This window comes from Myotis daubentonii, chromosome 14 (assembly GCF_963259705.1).
Source record: "Myotis daubentonii chromosome 14, mMyoDau2.1, whole genome shotgun sequence".
In the NCBI taxonomy this organism is placed as follows: domain Eukaryota; kingdom Metazoa; phylum Chordata; class Mammalia; order Chiroptera; family Vespertilionidae; genus Myotis; species Myotis daubentonii.
Window position 1 is genome coordinate 15217902 of NC_081853.1, and position 23044 is coordinate 15240945.

The 23044-nt window shown below is 35.2% G+C and overlaps 1 protein-coding gene across 8 annotated transcripts in view; it reads right to left on the bottom strand.

The window, feature by feature from the left end:
• Positions 1-1803: 1803 nt before the first annotated feature.
• APPL1 (adaptor protein, phosphotyrosine interacting with PH domain and leucine zipper 1) overlaps positions 1804-23044 on the bottom strand; it is a 35679-nt gene continuing 14438 nt past the window's right edge. For 5 of the 8 annotated variants that reach the window (XM_059663219.1, XM_059663214.1, XM_059663213.1 and 2 more), the window contains 15 exons: positions 21606-21752; positions 20526-20608; positions 19667-19825; positions 18505-18693; positions 16062-16104; positions 14744-14800; positions 12104-12195; positions 11511-11693; positions 10132-10184; positions 9406-9580; positions 9273-9309; positions 8088-8234; positions 7465-7515; positions 7086-7175; positions 1804-6021 (listed from right to left, as the gene is read on the bottom strand). In XM_059663219.1, the coding sequence (XP_059519202.1) occupies positions 5875-6021; positions 7086-7175; positions 7465-7515; positions 8088-8234; positions 9273-9309; positions 9406-9580; positions 10132-10184; positions 11511-11693; positions 12104-12195; positions 14744-14800; positions 16062-16104; positions 18505-18693; positions 19667-19825; positions 20526-20608; positions 21606-21752 (1653 nt within the window). In that variant the 3' untranslated portion in view covers positions 1804-5874. The remainder of the gene's footprint in view (positions 6022-7085; positions 7176-7464; positions 7516-8087; positions 8235-9272; positions 9310-9405; positions 9581-10131; positions 10185-11510; positions 11694-12103; positions 12196-14743; positions 14801-16061; positions 16105-18504; positions 18694-19666; positions 19826-20525; positions 20609-21605; positions 21753-23044) is intronic. The other 3 variants (XM_059663216.1, XM_059663218.1, XM_059663215.1) reach the window with 3 other exon arrangements.

Here is a 23044-nt window from a genome sequence, read left to right on the forward strand (position 1 = left end):
ATCATAGCAACCAGCCATTCTGCCATTCAGTCAATTTGCATATTAGCCTTTTATTATTATTATTATATAGGGTGTCCCTATTTCCCCCCTTTTGCCCCCTCTACCCAGCTGTTGCCCCCCACTTCTCTCTGGCCATCACCATACTGTTGTCTGTGTCCATGGGTTGTGCATATATTTTCTTTGGCTAATCCCTTCTTTAAATTCACTTCTTTAAATTTTTATTTTCAGATAAGTGCTTATAACTGCACTATTATATATTTTCTATTATATCATTTAGAATTAAGATATTTTTTCATTGAACCCTTGTAAATTTTAGCACAATTTAATAAATTATGCTAGAAGCAATTAGGAGATTTTTCATGTAATGCATATACACTTCAATTAACATTTTGTTAATTTTTAATTTTTTAATATTTTAATTTCAAATAATCTCATACATGTAAAAAACCTTTAAAATACTACAGCATATTATATGTACCCTTCACCCAATTTCTTAGGTGTTAATAATTTAAACATAACCATTATACAACTAACAAAATTTGGAATATATTTTTCTTATAATCTCTTTAGTGTTACTTAATCCATTCACTTTGATTTTGTTAATCTTCACCCAAGGACATTTTTCCATTCAATTTTAGAGAGAGTGAAGGGAAAAGGAGAGACACATTGATTGGTTGCCTCCTGCACATGCTCTGATAGGGACTGGGGATCAAGCCAGCAACTGAGGTACATGCCCTTGACTGGAATCGAACCTGGGACCCTTCAGTCCAAGGGCTAATGCTCTATCCACTGAGCAAAACAGGCTGCAGCTTAATTCATTTACTTTTAATCTATGTGTCTTTATATTTAAAGTGGGTTTCGTTTTTGATTCACCCTCATAATCTGTCTTTTAATTGGTGCATTTATGCTACTGACTTTCAGAGTGCTTACTGATAGTTACTGCCATATCTGGCGGCTTCTGGGGCTTCCAGGGCCCGTCAGCAGCCCAGGACCAAATTGGGTCCTGGGCAGCAGGCAGGTGGCTCCTGGGGCTTGCGGGGCCAGCGTGCTTGCGGCCCAGGATCAGATCCGGTCCTGGGCGGCAGGCAAGCAGCTTCTAGCATCGCCCTCGGGGGCCTGGATGGAGGCTTGCGCAGGCGGCTCGTGCTGTCCCGCCCTGTCTGCAGTATGCAAATTAGCCACCATCTTTGTTGGCGGTTAATTTGCATATCTCACTGACTAGCCGATGGGAGGCATAGCAAAGGTTCAGTCAATTACCATGTTTGGCTATTATTAGATAGGATAGATATTTAGGAGATACATACACCTATATCATAATTCTAAAGTTAATTCCATCCATCCCCCTGGACTTTCTAAAAGTGTATATACATTTTATAAAATTCAGAACAATAACAGAAACTCCCAGTAGCAGAAAAGAACTTGGTAAATGCTACAAGAAACTCTAAAGAGCACATGGGATGAATATGCAATAATATTACAACTACAGGCCCAAAACACTTAAGCTGGTGTACACAATAACCTGCCCCTATAAACAATAGGAACTTCTTTGAATAGAACCACACATAGAAAGTATACATAGTCACACTGTCTGTAACATGTCCAGGGTAACTACTAAGAAGTCTCTTTATTTTTCTAAAAGATAAACAAGTCACTAGTGAAGAATTAGTATTACTTTTCAATGAGTGACAAGTTTTTTTTTCATTTTAGCTGTTAGGGAATTGCAATGGGGCTAGATGTAAAGCATCATTTGAAATTACTCGGAGAAATAAAATTCAGAACATGTTCAAATATTTCGTACAAAAATGATGGTACAAAAATTATGGACTTTATTATACATTAAAAATCTCCTAACAGCATAGTTCCTGAAGTCTTGTCAGAGAATATCTGTTTTGACAAAATGAAAAAGTTCTCCACCCCACATGTATACCACAATTACATTGAGTTCTTCAAATCCAATTCTAAAGGAAAATGTAGCATGAATTCAGTGCTGCATGATTAATAGCATCAGTGAAATAAGAATTAATCAATTCACTTACACTACAAATATATAAAGCAGTTTTACATATTAGTTATAATTTTATCTCATGTTAATGAGATTAAAAACTTAGTTCTTATATTAACTGAATTACATATGAGTATAGCCACAAGAGATTGGTTAAAAAGTATAATATAGTTCCAGTTTCAAATTTTTATATATTACTTTTTAATGTAGAAGAAGAAAATCTCATGAAAGAAAACCAAACTTGCAAGTAATAAAATGAAAGTCTTGCTACAGTCAGTGTGTTTGAAAATTTAAAGTACAGTTTGAATGCTAGGAGGTTGTTGTCAAAACCAATGTTAATATTTTCACTTTTATTAATTCAGGTGGCAGAAGGTTTTATATAATACATGGGTTCTTAGGGTCTGTCAGCATTTATAAGATTTAAATTTTAAATACTTCAAGTCAAAATTAACTCTGATGCCTTTACCACTCACGATTATGTTACATAGAATATTATGCACAAGCAAAAAGGTAAAATAAATCTACCTAGACTGTAGAGGCTGAGAATTCTTTTGAAATTAACCACAAAGTAATCATTGTAGACATGGCAAAAACTACAATGGCTTTGGGGATCCTGTTTAAGGTAATAGTTTCAGTCCCTTATTAGCAAGTTTTGAACATTTTAAAAGGGAGAAGGAATAAATTGTTTCCTATCTATTGACTTCATTACCACTGGTACAAAAGGACTATTCATATAGGTAGCAGAATACATAGCAAAATTAGGTAGACTTAATTTTTTTCCTTTTAAAGAATGTTTGGTTAATTTCTTAAAAAGAAGAAAAAACACAAAACATTAAGTATAAGTTTGAATCTGAGTAAGAAATCCCAAAATCTAATTCAATTAACACCAAAGCATCCCAAACCTACAAGGGATTTCATAGGGTAACTAAGATAAATTTTAACATTACACAGAAAGCCTTGGGCAGTCTTCTTTAATCAAAAAGAGTTTATTAAAGTTGATGCTTAAATATCAGCAGTAATGGAATAGTTTATACAGTCCTAGTAATGGAATAGAAGGTGAATCATCTAAAATTGTTAAACCCACACATAACTTCTGTTGGGCGCTGGAATGTGCTTTAGTCTGATTTATGGACAGGTTGTGATTGTGGAAATTCCTATCAAAATGTAACTTAAAAGGAACTATAAGTCTGTCCAGCATCCCTATGCCTTCCAGTACCCTTAACTCTACCCCAATGACCAGAGTGCTAACAAAGGTCAGCATGTCGCTACCAGGTAAAACACTAGCCTAGTAAAACTGCCTCCTAATGCTGACCACTTCCCTTGTTGGGTGACAAAGTTCATCTGAGCTAAGTGAGTTGACAACTTCATAGTATAAACAAAAGACTTAAACAGAACGCTTACTAATTCTCAAAAAGGTCCCAAAAGCATGACTTGCAAGACTAATCAAGTGCTGACCACAGAAGAAAATTTACCTTCTATAAAAGAACAATACACAAGCTATTGTGAAAGCATTTTTTTTAGTAAGCACAAAAAATACTTTTTTTCAAAAAGTAACCCATAAATTTCTACTTTTTTATTTTTTACTAAATGTTTTGGTAACATAAGGCTTCACAATGATTGTCAAGTAATCATTATTCCCATTTGGCACATGGATAAAAGAGTATCATGATCTTATATATAAACACCTATCCCATTCGTACAGAAAACAGTGTACATAAAGTGTGAACAGTCACACTATATTGTGAGAACTAAATAAATGCCATTTCTAATTCAGAACTAAAGATTAACTGTACATAAAAAAACAAAAGGCTTTTTTCCCTTGTAAAATTAGTCTTACCTGGCCGGTGTGGCTCAGTGCTTGAGCGTCGACCAGGAACCAAGAGGTCACTGGTTCAATCCCCCCCACCTCCCATCAGGGCATATGCTCAAGTTGCAGGCTCGATTCCCAGTAAGAAGCATGCAGGAGGCAGCCAATCAATGAAGTTTCTCTCATTTATGTTTCTATTTCTCTATCCCTCTCCCTTCCTCTTGCTCTAAAAAATCAACTAAAAATAAATAAAAATTAAAAAAATTAAAATTAGTCTTAGTGGCTGATCTCTTGAAAATTTTAAATGTATAACTGTAAAATAGTTCATTCAATATAACTTGTCTACATATACTTTTACATATGAAACACAGGAACATAATTTCTATCAGCAATGTTAAAAATCTGAGTAAAGAAAAAAAATCAGTTGTTGACATAGAAGTAGGCAGTAGAGAAATGTCATTTTAACCTTAACACCATGCTAAAAATCCTTCCTTGGTCAACCCTCCTATTCGAAGCATTCAATTCCTTTTCAGTCTTTCATGGAATGAGATATTTCACTCATTTGAAGAATATACGTATTTACAATAATTAGTGCAACTTATCCTATTCTCATATATTAGTTATTTGCCTTTGTGGATATAAAGCAGTGATCAGTATGTTATCAAAACATGGGATTATGAAAATACTATGGGTATCAATCTGAAATTTAGAAGACTACATTTTCTAAGTTAATCTCTGGGAATTTTTACTTTAAGCAGAAAGCATAATTGTTATAGAACTTCTTTTGAAATGTCACTTGATTTTCAATAAAAAGTATCTCACTCAATGCAGAAAATACAATGTATTATCCTTTAACAATATCTTTACATGTTAAATCCTAATCTAAAATGTACTTCAACAACAACAAAAATCCCTTTTTATAAATTCCAAAATCTTATTTTAACCATTACTGCTCTGCAGCAATAATTCAAGTACCAACCTGAGAACTAAGTCTGTGATAATAAAATGCCCCGGGCTGTAACAGTAATTGAACTGACACTTAAGCTTCTTTCCCAATGGCACTGGGTGTAGTACATCAGAGAAATGTGAGCAATCCAAGAAAGTGCCCTGCATCAACAGTAGTACCACTGCCACAATTTAAAACCTTAAGTCTAAAATGTCTTTTCTAATTATTTTATAAAAGTTCTATTGCACATTTAATATTGTTAAAATATTTGCAAACTTGTAGAATTCTCTGTATAAAGAGTGTTGAACCTATTCAGTCAAAAGCTTCCTCACTACCAACAGAATTATCTTTTTTTTTTTTTTTGGATTTTGAGAGTACGTTTATTAAAGCTGGGGACAGTGAAGCAGGAAGGGCTTAGGACAGAAGTAACAGGGGAGAACCTCGGCAGGGCTGTGTAGACTCACTGAGAAATAAAAGTCACAGTGAAAGAAGTGAGCCCAGGTGGGGCTGTCAGCTCACTGGAAAGTCAGAGAAAGGGGGACCTTGGGACAGGTTCAGGGGTTAGCCTGGGATGCCACTGCCCATACTCCCAAGTTACAAGTCTCGTGGGGTTCCTTAGAGTTTAGGAAATGTGTGCCTATGGGGGAACAAGAGGGGTCAGAAGGGAAAGGTGCAGCGGTGGTCCTGGGAGGGAGAGCGTGCCACCAACAAAATGTTCTTAATGAAAGAGGGGGAGTGTAACCATGAATATGTGAAGCTGAAGAATAAATGATTTCTTACGGTCATAGCCAGTTACAATAAATTCACAACTTAAAGGGGAAAAGGCTTGAGCAAGTGTAATTCCTCAGCAATCTACTTTAGGGAGATGAACAGGTTTCTTTTAGACATATGGAATTTGATGTTACTGCATAGCATATTATTTTTGAGGAAAAGAAATCAATGCAAACCTAAGTCATCAAGGTCAACTTATTTTTTTAAATGAAGTTAAAACAAACAAGCCAATATAAACTTTAGTCTCCTCCATGATATTTCAACATAGTTGTTACCTTGAGTCATTTCACCACAGAAATTGTCAATAAATTTGAAGGGGAGAATTATCAACCAAAAGCAAGGATAAGTTTATGCTTCTGACTCTCTCTTCTTTCCTTCTTCTCCCAAATCACTCTCTTCTGACTGGCTACTGCTAAGGACAACAAACTGCCCCTCACTACTGGCTTGGTTTGGTCTACTGGAAGCAGCTATCAACCGACTTTGTTCTTCTAAGTCCTAGTGGAAAAGACAGAAAAGAAAATATAAGTTAATTGTTTGCAATCGAATGGAAAACTATGCAGTTAAAGTACATACTTGAGAATCACTTCAATCCTTCTGTTGTAAAATAATTCATAATTCTGGCAACTTACTGAGAAGAAAGGCTACAACAACAAATGCAGCACCAAAGTGAATTCTGGTTCCATTCTATAAATCCTATAAAAGCCACACACATTTCTGTGTTCTCCATTATTATGGTCAATAACCAAATTCAGGACATCATTATCGCTATACTCCACAGTAAAACACTCATAATGCATCACCGCACATCCCTTCCCCTTCCCTCTTTGCACCCTCTTCTCCAGCTTTATCTTGCTAAACCAGTTGTCATCCTCCTTTAGCCTAATCTACCCAAGAAGCCTTGACTTCAGTGTCATCTTTGCCACTTCCCTCTCCTTTGTCCATACATCACTCCACTGACAATTCCTGCTGATCTGTTCTCATTAAATATCCCAGTTATCTTTTCCACTGCTGTCAATGCCACACCCCATAACTGGCTTTTTCAATCTCTTATATCACATAGCTAATGTATTCTCCAGATTTTGTTCTAAAATTTGTCTAGCTTAAAATTATTCTATTGGACAGACAATGATTTGACACTCCTGGTAACATTAAAATATATATATGTGTGTATTTATACACTATACACACACACACACACACACACACACACACACACACATTCCTAGAGGCCACTGTGGATTTTAGCAATGGCAGTTAAGTCTATATGACACAGTCTCTCAAAAGACCTGCTTTGCCAGAGACAACCTTCACTGGATATGGAAACATGAAAGTTCAGATATGTTTGCTAAATGGCAAGTTACTCTACATGTCAGTATAACTATAATGTAAACATCATATCAGAAGACAGATGTCATCCTTTTCTGCTATGCTATGAGTCCTCTGGTTATGAAGTAGCTGAGCAAGCAGAAACAAACCTTCATTTGGAATGAAGTCAGTGCTGAATTAAGGAAATTCTTTACAAAAATCACAGAGAAGATCCAGATATTAGGACTGCATACCTTTTCAATTTGTTTTTGTTTACTGAGTTCTTTCTGTTGCTTCTCTTTTACTCTCTCTATTTCTTTTTGTTTTTCTGATGCCCTACGATCCTAAAGAACAGATGAATACAACTAATGAATTAAGTATGAAAGAACTTTAAGTTTTAGACTTTTCAATTAATATTCTTTGTAACCTTTCAAATTATTTTCTGCATGTATATGAGAAAGCACACCAAAAATTTGCATGCTATGTTACCCATTTACCCAAATTCTAAATACCAAATCAGCAATAGTATCCAATGTTAACCTTATTTAGCAAAATCATTTTATTTGTCATTATGAAAAATCTTGCCTTACATTAGTTAACATTCTTGGATAATTAAGTGTCTTGGATTCTTACCAGTTCCGCATGTAAAGCTATCTGTTTTGCCAGTCCAACAGAATCACAAATCTAAAAGGGGGAAAAGTAGAAAAAAGTTAAGCAGTTCTCCTATCAAATTTAATAATTTCAAGTATCCAAATGGCGAATGTAACTAGTTTTATAACTCATTATAATACACTGCTTCAAAAGAAGGCTGATTGTAAAATGTTCCAAGCCCCAAACCAAGACTTTTGTTTTCTTCAGTCTGTGTGTTTCAACTACTGGCTGTCACCTGTTTAACATAATACACTTCTTATTATCTCAAATTCATGACTGAAATAGTAAGGTCTGCAAAGAATAAGAGGCTGCTGATGCTACTCTAAGCTGAAGACATCTGAAAATAGCTGGTTATGGGAATATATTACATTCCCAGGATAAATTAATGAGGTCAGAAGATTGCACTAGCTATCTATGGCTAAAAAGATATAGGTCTAAAGAACTAAGAAGGCCCAATACATCAGCTCAGCTCTCTTCAGAGCAACAGGCTTTAGTCAAGGAACTCAGCTGAACTAGGCAAAGTCTAAGTTTTCCAGAAATCTTAGTAAGAACTTTAATTATGATATGCATTTCACAACAGAGACACATTCTGAAAAGTCAGGTACCTTTTCCCCCTCGTTGTTTGATTCAAATATATAGCAGACAGATGACAGATGACTTTCACTTCTCCCTCCAGATGTCCGAAGAACAAATCCAAAAAGCCTCTTATTTTCCTGGTGTGTAGCATATAAAACTACACTAGGTAATGGAAACTGCCACAGAAAACATCAGAGGCAAACATGAGATTTTTCAAGCCATTACAATAGTACTCTTTTTTTTTTTAATTTTCTTAAAATATATTTTTATTGATTTCGGGGAGAAAGGGAGAGGGGGAGAGAGAAATATCAATGATGGGAGATTCCCCCTGCATACCCTACACTGGGAATCGAGCCCGCAACCCAGGTATGTGACCTCCTGGTTCATAGGTTGATGCTCAACCACTGAAGCCATGCCAGATGGGCTACAACAGTACTCTTATATATAACAAACTTAGGCTGTTATAAAAATATCCTAAATAAAACAGTAAAGCCAATTTTTTTTAACAGAAAGGTAATCCAAGAATAAAGAATATCATATTTGGTTTGGTTTTCCAGGCAGAATAAGAGGCTGTTGAATACTGAATTTGTTTTATTAGTCATAACACATTTTACAAAGTCATATTCAAATAAGAAAAGTGGTTTATATTATGAAATGATTACATAAAAGCACATAATTTATTATAAAATAAACTCAATCATGTTCCCCTTTTAATTTCTATTATTATTTTCTTTTCAATAAAAAAAAACTTACTAATTTAGTGAGAAAGAGGGAGAGAGATGGGGAGGGGAGGAAGAAAGAAACATCGATTTGTTGTTCCACTTATTTATACATTCTTGTATATTGGTTGCTTCTTGTACATACCCTGACCAGGGACAGGACCTGCAACCTTGGCTTGTCGGGATGATGCTCTGACCAACTGAGCTACCTAGCCAGGGCAAACCTACCATTCATTTCTTTAGTGATACATACTCCCTAGCTAAGGGATAAACACTACATATCACACCAAATTGCACTGATTCTTTGTGTTACATGGAACGTTCAACTGTAACATTTTAGGAGAGATAGCTAATGACTTAATTATAACAGCCTTTTAAAGACCAATTGTAGTTGATACTACCATATCTGAATATAGAGAATCAGGATTGTTATAAAGATGTAAAAGGTGTATTTATGCCCAAAGAGACTTAATGCTTTAAACATGTAGAACTCACCGTGAGCCTTGTAACTTGTGTCTGTGGATCAATTAACCTATAATAATAATTAAAAATTTGAACAAATTTTAATTAGGCTGGAATTATATATACATTTTTCCTACAGTTTTTTGAGGGAGAGGTTACTACTTACTTTAAACAATCACAAGTGACTAATAAATGCGATTCTGTCATACGAAAGATGTTATGGATGGCCCGGGCAGCTAAGATTTGGCGCATTGTTTCATAAACAACATCTGGATTGTCATCTGATTTCACCTCCATAGAACCAAGGAATCGGACAATAAATAACTGATGAAGAATAGAATCTACAACAGAACAAGGTATATTATGCATTTTTAAATCCCACATTTCTTTACCTAAAGAATTAAAATATGCTGCCTCCTTTTAGATTTTCTAGCTCCTAACTATAGTGTTCAAGTTACAGGAGAATTAAGGTCTTAAATTCAAATAGCAAAGTTTATGCTTCAACAATTGGTTGCTATGGCTAAAAAGAATTCCTATGTTATTCTTTTCTGTAAGTTTGAAATTAAATAAAAATAAAAAGCTACCAGAAAAAGGAATAAAGTTATACTCCAGTACCAGAAGAAAACATCTGCTGGAAAAGCTTAAAGGACATCTTATACTTTTAGACTTTGTAAGGTCAAAAGTATAATATTCTATAATTTTTTGTGAATAACAAAATCTTAAGTCCAATTAAGTTATGTTGCTTGAAGTGTAAGTTGAGAAAAAAGAGAAAATTGTGAAGTAAATAAAGATACCATTAAAATAGCATACAGCAAAACAAATATAAACAACAAATTCTTCAGTTTACTGCTTGGAATTTCTAAAACATAAAAATACTGCACATCTGTTTTACCTTCAGTCTCAGATCTTGTGCCTCTTCCAGATTCTCCAAATGGATTTGTACGCCTGAAATTTTTTTTTAAAATTATGAACCAACAGTTAGTTACAGTGATCCACATGGGAGGATTGATTATCAATCACTGAAACCAGAGTTAAAAAACAAATCACGAAACCTTGTACATACATTTAAAATAAAATTCTAAAATAACCCATCCTGTTAAGGAACACTACTGATGTCCAAGCTAGTCTGATGAAGGCCCCAACCCTCTGATTGAGTCAATAGGCTCAACTCAAAACTTGCTGCATTTTGGAAAATGGGGATTGGAAGTTCAGACAGACAGACATACACACACCATAATAAACCATGTTGCAAAAGTTCATGAATTTAAAAAAGCTGAGACAGAGAAACAACTGATTTAGCTTCAATTTTAGCTGCTTGAGAAAAATGTCAGACATTCCCTGGGATGGTAAAAACCTCTTTTTAGGTTATCTATGTATATGTCATAAGTTGACTATGATAATTTCAACAGTTTCTAGTTTTAAACCTGTATTACTCAAGGCATATGTAACAATGCAAGAAGAAAAGCTACCTAGAGATGGAAGCTACCTCCCTCCTTAGTGTGCTTGGCTCTTGCACACCCACATGAAGGAAAACAAGTATAATTCAAAGTAAGTTTTGTAAGCAAAGAGCTAAGTGGTTCTAAAATAGCACTGGCATGAAGTTAACATGAAATTATCGCCCAAATACATGTCTGATTGACCTATTATATCGGATGCTAAGTATATTTCTGTGATCAAATTTAAATTACTTTTTCTTGATCACAGTCATATATACCCAAATTAATATATTATCAATTTATTAGGTGTCTAATCTGCTTAATAAGTAATTTGCCTTAAGTCATGTTTCCTTCATCCATAGCCAAAGAAAAATTTTATTGCTTTGACAAAGATATTTCTCATTATATAAAAAAATGGTTCATTAATAATTCATAGTATGATAATGATTTAGTAGCTTCCTGAAGATCTCTTATTCTGATACAGGATAATATTTTCTAATAAATCTATAGCACGTGTATTACTCTCAAGAATTTTAAAAATATTATCATGACCTAAAGATAAGATTGTCAGCTTTCCCCTGCAATTTAATAGCAAATACTATGAAGATCTGATAGCAATTTGGAATTAAATATTTTTAAATACTAAATTATCTTAACTCATTCATCTAAGGCAGAAAACAAAGAGAAAAACCTGCCATGATTCTTCTCTAACAAAATGATTTTAGGTAATTAAATAAGGTACAACATAGCTGATGTACATGATATGTAAAAGATAGAAATGAGATCATAAACTTCACAGACCATAGCACAATATCACTGAGATGCCATCACCCACCTGCCTCCCTGGCCAGAGGCTTTCCCCTGCCCAGGCTGATCTTCACACACGGGAGAAATTATGTCAAACTGTATTGGGGTGTCTGGGGCAACGAGAGAATCAAGAGAGAGGGCAGCCAAATTTGTGGACTCAGATCCTAAGGATCCTGAACTGCTGGTTCGAGCTGTCGATGGTCGAGACTGTCTAAGCACAAAAGAAAACAAAAAGACACACTTGGTTTTCTCTTTTGGAAACGGAATACTTAAACTATGAGATAAGAAAATACAACTTTGTAAGTCAATGAGAAGGATAGAACAAATTTTAATAAACACAATCCCAAATCATAGCTACATATTTAATAATAGACTTCTTTTTTTCCAGTTATAAATTCAAAAACATAAATCACCTCAACCTAGAGATAAACACAAAGAAAATCTGGAATCATTGTATTTAGCACTCTTTGCTGGTAACTTTACCAATTTGAAAATACAATTTCCATTTTGTTTGGCAACTATTTCACACTAATCTAAGCAGCACTGCTATAATCAAAGTGTTCACTATCCCTTCCAATATCCCATGTAGTTCTCTAAATAACCCACAGTCTGGTAACTCACCCCACAGGCCGCAGGCTCTCGTGTCTCTGCTGGAAAGATGGGGAAGGAGTGACAGCTTCCAAAGCTGACTGATTTACTCGTGCAGCAGTTTCCTTTTTTTTAAAAAAAAAGGACTAACATTAGTAAAGGACTAACATTAGTAAAGCAAGAAAACCACAAGTTTGAATATAACTCTCTGAATTAAGTTACACATAAAATGTAAATTGGAGTTAATAAAGTAGTTCCATGTACTTTGTCTTAATATTAAAATACATAATTAACTTTGTAGCATTATAACTTGTTTTTTCTTACTTCCTATAAATGTGGGGGAAGTGAATCTGATTTTTTGTCTACTATATACAGATCAGGAAATATTGTGGGGAGAGGGAGGTTTCTTTATGTGTTTAACTAAACTATGAGATTTTTTGGACTAAGTTTGTATTGCTAGCACCTAGAATAGTGTCTGGCATACTAGACACTCAATACATTCGCTAAATAAAGAAATTTAGAAAGAGTAGAAAATAGTAACAAAATATAACTATGCTGCTGAAGTTTTCATGGTTTTCCAGAATATACTTACGCTCAGAAATATCTATACATTTATTAATTGATAAAATTATCATGGATAATTTTCAGACCAAAAACTGAAAGAAAGCTTTCCATAAGAAATATTTATAAACTTATTCTTTTACTTAAAACACTAGTTAAATAAAATGGCATTTACATTAGAAAAAAAATCACAAAATATTTTTACATTTCTGTCTTATAGTTAGCAAAAATACTAAGACAATGCCATAAAATAATCAAAATTTCTTCTCCCATTAATATAGATAAAATAATTCTGGATAATCTAGAAATTATTAATTAAAACTTAAGTTCTGAACATTGATAGAAAAGTACAATTAGCCTGAATTTTTCAAGTCCAAACATTGTATTCTCAATGTATTCGCGAGGTATTAACAAGTCATCTAATTTGCATTTTAATTTTTTGTTGCTCAAGTAACATAACAGAAAGGAAAAGCTAGATTGGTGGGAAATTAAGTTACTAAAAGCAAAGGCTTCTCTACAGTGAGCACTGATTTCTTTTTTTATTTTTTTTTTAAATATATTTTATTGATTTTTTTACAGAGAGGAAGGGAGAGAGATAGAGAGTCAGAAACATCGATGAGAGAGGAACATCGATCAGCTGCCTCCTCCACATCTCCCACTAGGGATGTGCCCGCAACCAAGGTACATGCCCTTGACCGGAATCGAACCTAGGACCTTTCAGTCCGCAGGCCGATGCTCTACCCACTGAGCCAAACCGGTTTCGGCTGAGCACTGATTTCTTAAACTCATAAGATTATTATAAAATTGTCAGAAATTACTAATATTTTAGAAGTCTGAGATTTTGTTTATTTAGTTCAAAACTTTTCCCTAGGCATCTAAATCATGTGTTAGAGGGGCACCTCAAAGCCATTATGATTAAAAAAAACAACACAGAACTCTTCTAAAATTTTCCCTTCACTTGGGTTTAAAACCTGGAAGTCATCTTTCTCTCCTTCATCCTTTAATCAGTTCCAACGCTAACTAGTCCAATTTCTTTTTACCTGTTTCTATGATTCATTATTTTTCTGTCTTTCCTCAGTTCATACCTGAATTATGATAATGGACTCCTACATATCACCAGACACTCCCATCTAATCAACCATTACACCAACAGCTTAAGATAGAAGGTGAGGACTTTCTAGAGAAATTAGTCCTTCCTCTGCCTCAACTGAAATCATTAGCCCCCACCCAGCCTGGGAGGTGCCTAGGTTCACAGCATAGCTGGGCCCACCAAGACTGGCAGAGGCCAGGCAGCTCCTGTCCTAAGCCAAGTCTTTTCCCAACTATACTGCAATATGGATCCACTTGATTCCTTCCAGAGTTCTCTGCACACCTGGGTTCTGCCTGTACAGTATGTTTGGATTGTACCTATTGCTATGTCTACACTGCTGAGTTTATCTGGTTTGATACCCTTGCTACTTGAAGTATAATTAGCAAAATTAAGAGTTCAGGCCACTTCACCCAAGACCTACTGAATGCATTTTAATATCCCAGATGATTTGTACACACATTTTAGTTTTCTATTCTTCAACGAGAACCTTCAAATCCAATTACACAGCTAGTTTCTGTTCTCTTATCTACAATGTCTTCTCTTTTCCACAAAACATGGACCAATCCTACCCAGTGCAGGTTTCCATAATCTCCACAGTTCTCTAAAGTCCACACTGATCTTAACATTCTTAGATATTAAGCTTTTAGTCATCACAGTATGTTTTCAATTTCTACTGTTTTTTGAAATGTTAAAGTTTTAGTTTTGTCTTCCCATACACATAAGCTCCTGGAAGACAGAGGCCATGGCTTATTTTTCTTCTCCATCTCCTTTCTCCATGGTGCACACAGCACTAAACACAAGGTCAGGAGCCACTAAATATGTTTATTGGCTGATTTCAGTACCTTTGAAATAATTTATTGTTCAGGAAGACCAGATACTCATTATATACATGATACATTAAAGCTACCCATACAAGTGCAAATTAAAAGATTTTAGAACTTGAGAATTATGACTTAATAAAAGCTGTATTAGCACATGATCTAATTTTGCCATATCTAGATATGATAAAATAAAAATATTACCTCTGGATTTTCACTTAAATATATTTGTTTAGATATATTGTTTATTGTACAGATCCACTGTAAGAGGAAAAAACAGAATATGATTAATATTTTTCTACAGTGCTTCTCTTCTAAAAGAGAATGTTCAATATTTGAAGTAAATATAAATTTCATTAGGAGTAACACATATTTCTTATAAGATAAATACCTTCCTATATACATAAGCATATTTATGTACAGTATTTGAGGATATAACAGAACATTGAACAGATTTATTATTTTTAAATGCCAAATTTCATACAAGGAAATTAAAAAATATAGTGATCACGTGAAGTTATAATTTAGTAGTCTCTATCTTTTTATATTACTTTCCCCTTAATCCCTACCAAACAAGACAGCCTGGACTCAGATCTCATTATTAACACCAATGCAAAAAAGTTAGGAGCTAAATATATTCCTGGTGAATAGATTTTACATACTTCCCTTCTTTCAGGTTATAAAAAATTAACATAGAAAACGCTCTGCTTCACACCTTCTGCTTCACTCTTGAGGATTCCAGTGCTTGATGAGCCTCACTAAACTAAACTAATATTCTGTTTGGTAAATGCTGCAGACATTTGTCTGTGTTCCTCAGAGATCAAAAGCCAAGTTTTAATAGCTATTCTTTTCCACAAGAAGTAAATAAATGTAACCTCTATATAATCTGTAGCCTTGTCTTTCACCAAAACAATTATAATAGCAAATAGATCAAAATCAACCTATAATACATTTTCATTGAAGAATATTTCTCAAGACAAAGTTTTTAAAGTATCAGTTCTTAATAATAACTTACCTTCCATATTTGGTGTACTACAAGTAAAAATAGAGCCAAAAGTAAAATACTTGTGAGGAAGAACAGACATTCCCATATTTTCGCTTTCTATCTTTCATTTCCCTAAGGTTTTAAGCTTTAGTTGCTTCCTCCCATGCCAATCTGCTGCCACTATATATTCCTAATGCAGCAAATACTGTCTTAGAGGGTTGGTGAGAAGAGTGAATAAATTAAACTGTCCCCTCATGATACTAACAGCCTGTCAGAAAGCAACAGCCACAAGGTCATTTCTGAATTGGAGGCTTTAAAAAGAGAGGAGAGAGATCTCTAAGGTTCTTTCCTCAAAGATCCAACTATAAATTCTTTGTGAAACTTAAGAATGTTTTCTAAGGTTGATAAAACTTCTATTAAAGAGATATTTTTAATTAACCCAAATTTTTCAAACTTCTATAATGAACATATTAATATGTTTTGCCATCAGCAAAATATCTTGATGTTGCTAAAGAAATTAACAACATAAAATTTTACCTCTTCATGGTCTTTTTTACTCTCTGCTTGCAAAATTGAAGATCTGAAAAAAAAAAAAAAAAGAAAAATTGGACCCTCAACTTCTTTTAAAATACTTTGTTAACAGTACTTTAATTTTTTATTTTATTTTTTTTTAATATATTTTATTGATTTTTTACAGAGAGGAAGGGAGAGAGACAGAGAGTCAGAAACACCGATGAGAGAGAAACATCGATCAGCCACCTCCCGCACATCCCCCACTGGGGACGTGCCCGCAACACAGGTACATGCCCCTGACCGGAATCGAACCTGGGACCCTTCAGTCCGCAGGCCGACGCTCTATCCACTGAGCCAAACCGGCTTCGGCTAATTTTTTATTTTAAAACGTATATATAAACTCAATCAGTATGAAAAACACACATACAAAAACCCACATAGCCAACTAGTATCTTAGAAAAAAGAGACCATCAGAGGCACCAGGACTCAGATTTTAACAACCCTTAACTTTGGCTATCTATGCCAAAATGTGCCAAAAAAGAAACAGGTGCTAGTTTTCAGCAGACAGCCTATAGCAAAGGTGCACTGCAACTAAGAATCCATTTCAACCTTTTGACACACACACTTCAAATATAAATAACTTTCAAATATAATATAAACATTAATTTTACTTCATTATTTATTATTTCTCATTGAATATGGTTGAATAAATTTTTTTCAATATATTCATCACTAATATAGGGATATTTAGCTTTTCTATAGATGTTCATGTTTTAAGAGTTAGAGAAAAAAATATTTTTTACTAATCTTGAATCAAATCAGCAATGTGAAGTGGAAAATCATATTAAGCATTAGCAAAAAAACTGAAAATACAAAAAGGTAAGTACATGTAGTGAGTTATTAACAGCTTGACAATTTTGACAAATGAATACAGGGACTCCCAACATCTACCATGATGACTGACACACAGTAATTGGCATTCATTATATGTTTATGGAAGGAATATGAAATTAAATAACCATTTTGAGCTGTAACATCTTAATGTACATACTAGTAAATATAGGGGGAAAATGACTTTCAGGATACCCAGAGTTGCTCTGAACAATAAGAAAAATCAAAAGCAACTTAATTAAGTAGGAAAAATTTGCAGATAACTTAAGCATCTATCATTAGACAGTTTTGTAAATTATGGTATATATCCTTATCTAGATTATAATGTAGCCACTATAAAATGATTTTATTAAGTGACTGCAGGTCCAAATTACATATGCAGTATTTCCTCAACTATTTAAAAACTATAATTAAAAAATAAAAATTGTAAGGCGACAGACTAAAAAGTTAATTGTTGCTCTAGTTCAGCGGTTCTCAACCTGTGGGTCGCAACCCCTTTGGCGGTCGAACGACCCTTTCACAGGGGTCGCCTAAGACCATCCTGCATATCAGATATTTACATTACGATTCATAACAGTAGCAACATTACAGTTATGAAGTAGCAACGAAAATAATTTTATGGTTGGGTCACAACATGAGGAACTGTATTTAAAGGGCCAGAAGGTTGAGAACCACTGCTCTAGTTAGTGAGATCATAGCTTTTTTTCCATACTCCTTTTTGTATTTTTCTATGCTTTTCAAAAATTTGTTCTACAGATTCTCATTTAATGCAAAGATAATAGAAAATTTTAAAATGGCATATAACCATTAATGGACTAAATAATTTTATCAGAAATATTTATTTACTTGAAATAATTTTTTTGTTAATCCTCACCAGAGGATATTTTTCCACTGATTTTTAGGGAGAGTGAACGAGAGAGGGAAAGACAAAGAGAAACATCGATGTGAGAGAAACACATTGATTGATTGTCTCCTACATGAGCCTGAACCAGGGCCCTTGACCGGAATCAAACCTGGGACCTTTTGGTCCGCAGGTCAATGCTCTATCCACTGAGCTGAACCGGCTAGTGCAAGAAATATTTATTACTGCTAGCACCTAGTACATGCTAGACGTATTACATATGTTAGATCTCGATTTTTCATTAACAATTTAGAAAACAGGGATTGTGACCTCCCCCCAATTTTACATGTACAAAAATGAAGCTCATAGAGGTTATGTAACTTGTCTAAGACCACACACTCAGTAGTGGGTCCAGAATTTGAACTTTCTGACTCTAAGGTTGGAGCTCTTTCCACTAACTTGTGCTGCCTTCCCCACACCATGCAGGCTTTTCAGTGACTAGTCTCAGCATGAAATCACAGGTCTTTACCATATGACCTCACTTTGGTAACCTTAAAATACTAGATATCATTTAACCAGGTCAGAAAGGACAATTCAACTCATTTCTATAAGAAAGTTACCTGAATATATTACAAGCCTAAAATATCTATAAAATGTCTCAATGAAAATGAATTATCCTACATTTCAGTAGTTTAAAGTATTACATACTTTATAAACAGTAGGAAAAATACTAACTTTTTTCCATCAAAAGAGGTGATCTGAAAACAGTACCGCCTGTCTTCACAGTCCACAGCCATTACTGAACAGTTGTCTATGTCCATGGCCAAGCCTCCTGCTACGTCTCCACGGGCCTGACTCATTAAGTTTCCACCCTGAGTGAAGTAAAACTGTCGGTCCCAGGTAGATGACACCAAGCCTGTTTTACTAAATGAAGAAAGTACATTCACTCTTGAATTGTAACACACATGAAATCTCATCATAAGTCAGACACAAGATAAAGCACACCACAAAGAACCAGCTTGCAAAAAGGCATCAAAGCACCTAGAAAATATAAATATCTGTTTTTCAGTTTCTAAAATAAATTCAGGTATGCTGACCACTTATGTGAGTGGGTGTATATATATTTCCAAAACAAGGCTGGAAATTATTAAACTGAAGCTGCTATAATGATGCTTCAAAAATATAGTTCAACTTTTCAAGGGTGTAAATTCAAAACAAAAGAACTTATTTTACTCCTAGGGTTAACTTGCTTCATGTAAAAACTAAAATTTCACCTGATGGTGTAATTACATACATGTTTAAAGTATGATAAATAACATTTTATAGCATTCACATTATGCTAGATTTAAATTCAAATTGGTTTCACTTTTTAGATAATTCTAAATTATTCAACAAATATCTAGTTACTTTTGAAAATTATTCATGTACCCCACAGGTCAAAAAGTTCAACCAAATACTAATACCACTAACTAAAAAGATCCAAGCTTTAGTGAAATCAAAACAATTTGGCAGGCAAGATCAATTATATATTATACTAGAGGTCTGTTGTAGGATTCCTGCAAGAATAGGGCTTCACTCCTGTCTTTGCGGCTCCTACCCCACCCTTCTCTGCGGCCCCTACCCTGCCTGTCTCTGCCGCTTCTCTCCCACCTGTCTCTGCTACCTCAGTTCCGTTGCTTGGCTTCCTTCTACGGTGTCTTCAGTCTTTGCTCCCAGCTGGTATATGCAAATTAGCCGCCATCTTTGTTGGCAGTTAATTTGCATATCGTGCTGATTATCCAATGGCAGGCGTAGCGAAGGTACAGTCAATTACCATGTTTGCCTATTATTAGATAGGATTTGCTTGCTACTAACTTAAATGATACACAATATAAGAAAATAACAATAGTTTTCTTACTTCCTAGCATTAAGGTATCCAGCCTTTCGGGTTAAGTTTCGGTTAACAGGAAACTTCGTGGGATCAGGGTCAGGCACATATAAAGGGTCACTGGCTATTTCCAAATCCTCTATTGTCTGCTGCATGGTCTCTACATCACTGTCCATCTCCCTGCGAACACTAGCACAGAGAACAGGTTATTCACTACCAACCACAACAAAGTACTCCTTTCACAATCACATTTATCTGTGATTTGTTTTATATACATTTTCTTAAAGAGAGCAACAGTGGTATAGGTAAAGTAACATGAACATGTTATAAAACAGCTTAACGTTTTATTTAAAACAGATATTTTGGAAACAATACTAAATTCAAAAACTTAATGAAGCCATATTCAATGCCTAACTTCAAAGGAATTTTCAAACTGTTTTGTCCTGTGCCTTTAAAATAACATTTTCATCTCCCTTTCTCCCCCAGATTGACCACATCACTGCTCAGACTTCTGGACCTATTAGAGCTGCTTTCTCTAAGTTTTCATGACTTGAAAAACAAGATTTATTTAGTGATCTCCCATCTATCCACCACAATTCAGGTAACTGTGAAGATAACCCACTATGAATAATTACTATCATGTGTCTGTTATATTCAGACATAAAACCTAGGTTAGAATCAATAAAATAGCATCAGATTTGATACTATTATGAAATTCAGAGTTCAGATTCTGTGGAAAAGATGGTGAAAAAAGAAGTGTCCATGAGTAATGCAAGAAACTCTCTCATGACAGGAAATTAAATGGTAAATATTTTTAGATTATGACATTTAGCTGTTAACTTATCATTCACATAACTTCATTTTCAATTTTAAGGAAGAAAATACTTACTTCTGTACACTTGTTCCAATATTAGTTAAGAATTCTTCCAGTTGTTCATTGAGATTTTCAGAACCCATCTTAAAGAAACTTATCTGAGGCAAGAGGGTGTGAGAGTAAGAGGGTTGAACAACAGAAACACACACAAACAAAATACTTAAATAAAGCATATAAACAAGATAATGGGTAAGTAAAAAACAAAGGATTATTCCCATCTGTGTAAAAATAGGTTGTAGTTTACAATGACTTCTACTGGGCATGAAACCACTGAAGAAAAAAACTTAAATTTCACTGTTCATTCTTTTATATATTAACTAGAGGCCCGATGCATGAAATTCGTGCAAGGCCCTCGGCCCTCGCAGCCACAGCAGCTTGCCTCAGCCCTTGCCGCCCTGTCTTCATCAGGAAGAACGTCTGGTCTATTTAGCATATTACACTTTTATTATTATAGATACATGCATATGGTAAGCAATTTTTTTAATTGGAAAATAAATGTTAAGACATTTCAAGTAAGTCATATTGATAAACTATTTCACATTTAATACAAAGATTAAAACGTTTTGTATCTGAGGAATAATATTCATACTTGAAGAAATAGGGGGCTGCCATCTCATCTTATATTACCCAAATTTAATTTTTTGGCCCCCTTCCTGATGCATACCTCTTGGGACACTTTGGAGTTCATTAATATTTTTAACTCAGGAAGTATGCAAGCAACTTGAAGCAAACTCAAACTTTTCTTTCAGATCTATTATGAAGCAAGAATGATTGGAGGCTCCAGCAATAGGTGTAACTCCACAATTCACTTAGCTTTCTGTTCCCTGTCCTCAATTGTGATGAACAAGATCTACATACAAGGTAAGTGGTTTCATTTACCATAAAATATTTGAAATCTTCATCTGCAAGGAAAACCATTCTCCCTAACTTCCTTAAAATAACATCCTGATGACAATTTTAAATTACTTTTTAAAACATAGGCACAAAATTGTAATTTGTAGTTTGCACTGTAATATCCTTATATTTAACATAAATATCATACTTAATATAAAGTTTTTAGAGTAGTTATAATCCAAAATACAGTGTAGAATTCACCTGAGCTTGCATGTACCCAAGTAGAGGTTCTAACAATGCTATTTTCTTCTTGTACTGAAGAGTATTTAATGAACAAAAATAATGCATCATGGTCTGGTGTTGTTTTTTTCTGGAAGTGTAGACATCTTCTGTTACTTCATACTTTGCCTTTAAGTGAAAAAATTAAAAATACTATTATTGATTTAATTTTAACTTATCTTTAGTAGTGGCTGTGAAGAAGAGCCTACCCAAAGGAAAAAGGCACATCACAGCAATTGTGCACTGCATTCTTATTTTCTTACTAGGGGCCCGGTGCACGAAATTCATGCACTGGGTGTGTGTGTGGGGGGGGGGAGTGTCCCTCAGCCCAGCCTGCCCCCTCTCACATACTGGGAGCCCTCAGGCGTTGACCCCCATCACCCTCCAATCGCAGGATCGGCCCCTTGCCCAGGCCTGATGCCTCTGGCCTAGGTGTCCGGCCCGGGCAGCGGGGACCCGCAGCTGCAGCGGCCCCGCGATCGTGGGCTCCGCTTTAGGCCCAGGCAAGGGACCCCTAGCTCCCGGGACTGCCAGCTTCGACCGTGTCCAGCTCCCATCGCTGGCTCCACCCCTACTTCCTGCTATCACTGGCCAGGGCGGCAAAGGCGCCTGATTCTCCGATCATGGCTGGGGGGCAGGGCAAAGGCGGCCTCAGGGCCGCCTTTGCCCTGCCCCCCAGCTCTTAGCTCCCCCCTGGGTTTCCGATCACTGTCAGTGGCAGGGGGCTTCTTCCTGCTTTCCCTTTCGCCTCCCTGCATTGTGCCTACATATGCAAATTAGCCGCCATTTTGTTGGCAGTTAACTGCCAATCTTAGTTGGCAGTTAACTGTCAATCATAGTTGGCAGTTAACTGCCAATCATAGTTGGCAGTTAACTGCCAATCATAGTTGGCAGTTAATTTGCATATAGCCCTGATTAGCCAATGAAAAGGGTATCGTCGTATGCCAATTACCATTTTTCTCTTTTATTAGATAGGATAGATATTAGAAATCCTGCCCAATATTTACTAAGATAGTTTTCCTGTTTTACTACCAACCATTTCGTTTTAAAGCACATTAAAAGCAGAATTCTGCATATAACTAAGAATGGTACAATAAACTAAGCATGTCAGAGAAAGTCTACCACACAGAGGGAAGGCATACAATTAATTGTTTGATAGTAGCTTAGCCATTAGTCTTTGACTTTGTCAGTTCACAACATACCACTCTCTCCTCCTGGTTCCCTCCTAACTGCCCCTCCTCTCTTGTTTTCCTTCACCTACATTTAAAATGTGTGTGTTCCTTTGAGTTCTTGTATTCAGACAACAAATATTTACTAAGCACCTACTATGTAATATATACTAGGTTCTTCTCTCTTCCTGCTCTCCTGAGAATACCAAATCAAGTACAAAGAATATTCCATATTCCAATGACTCCCAAATT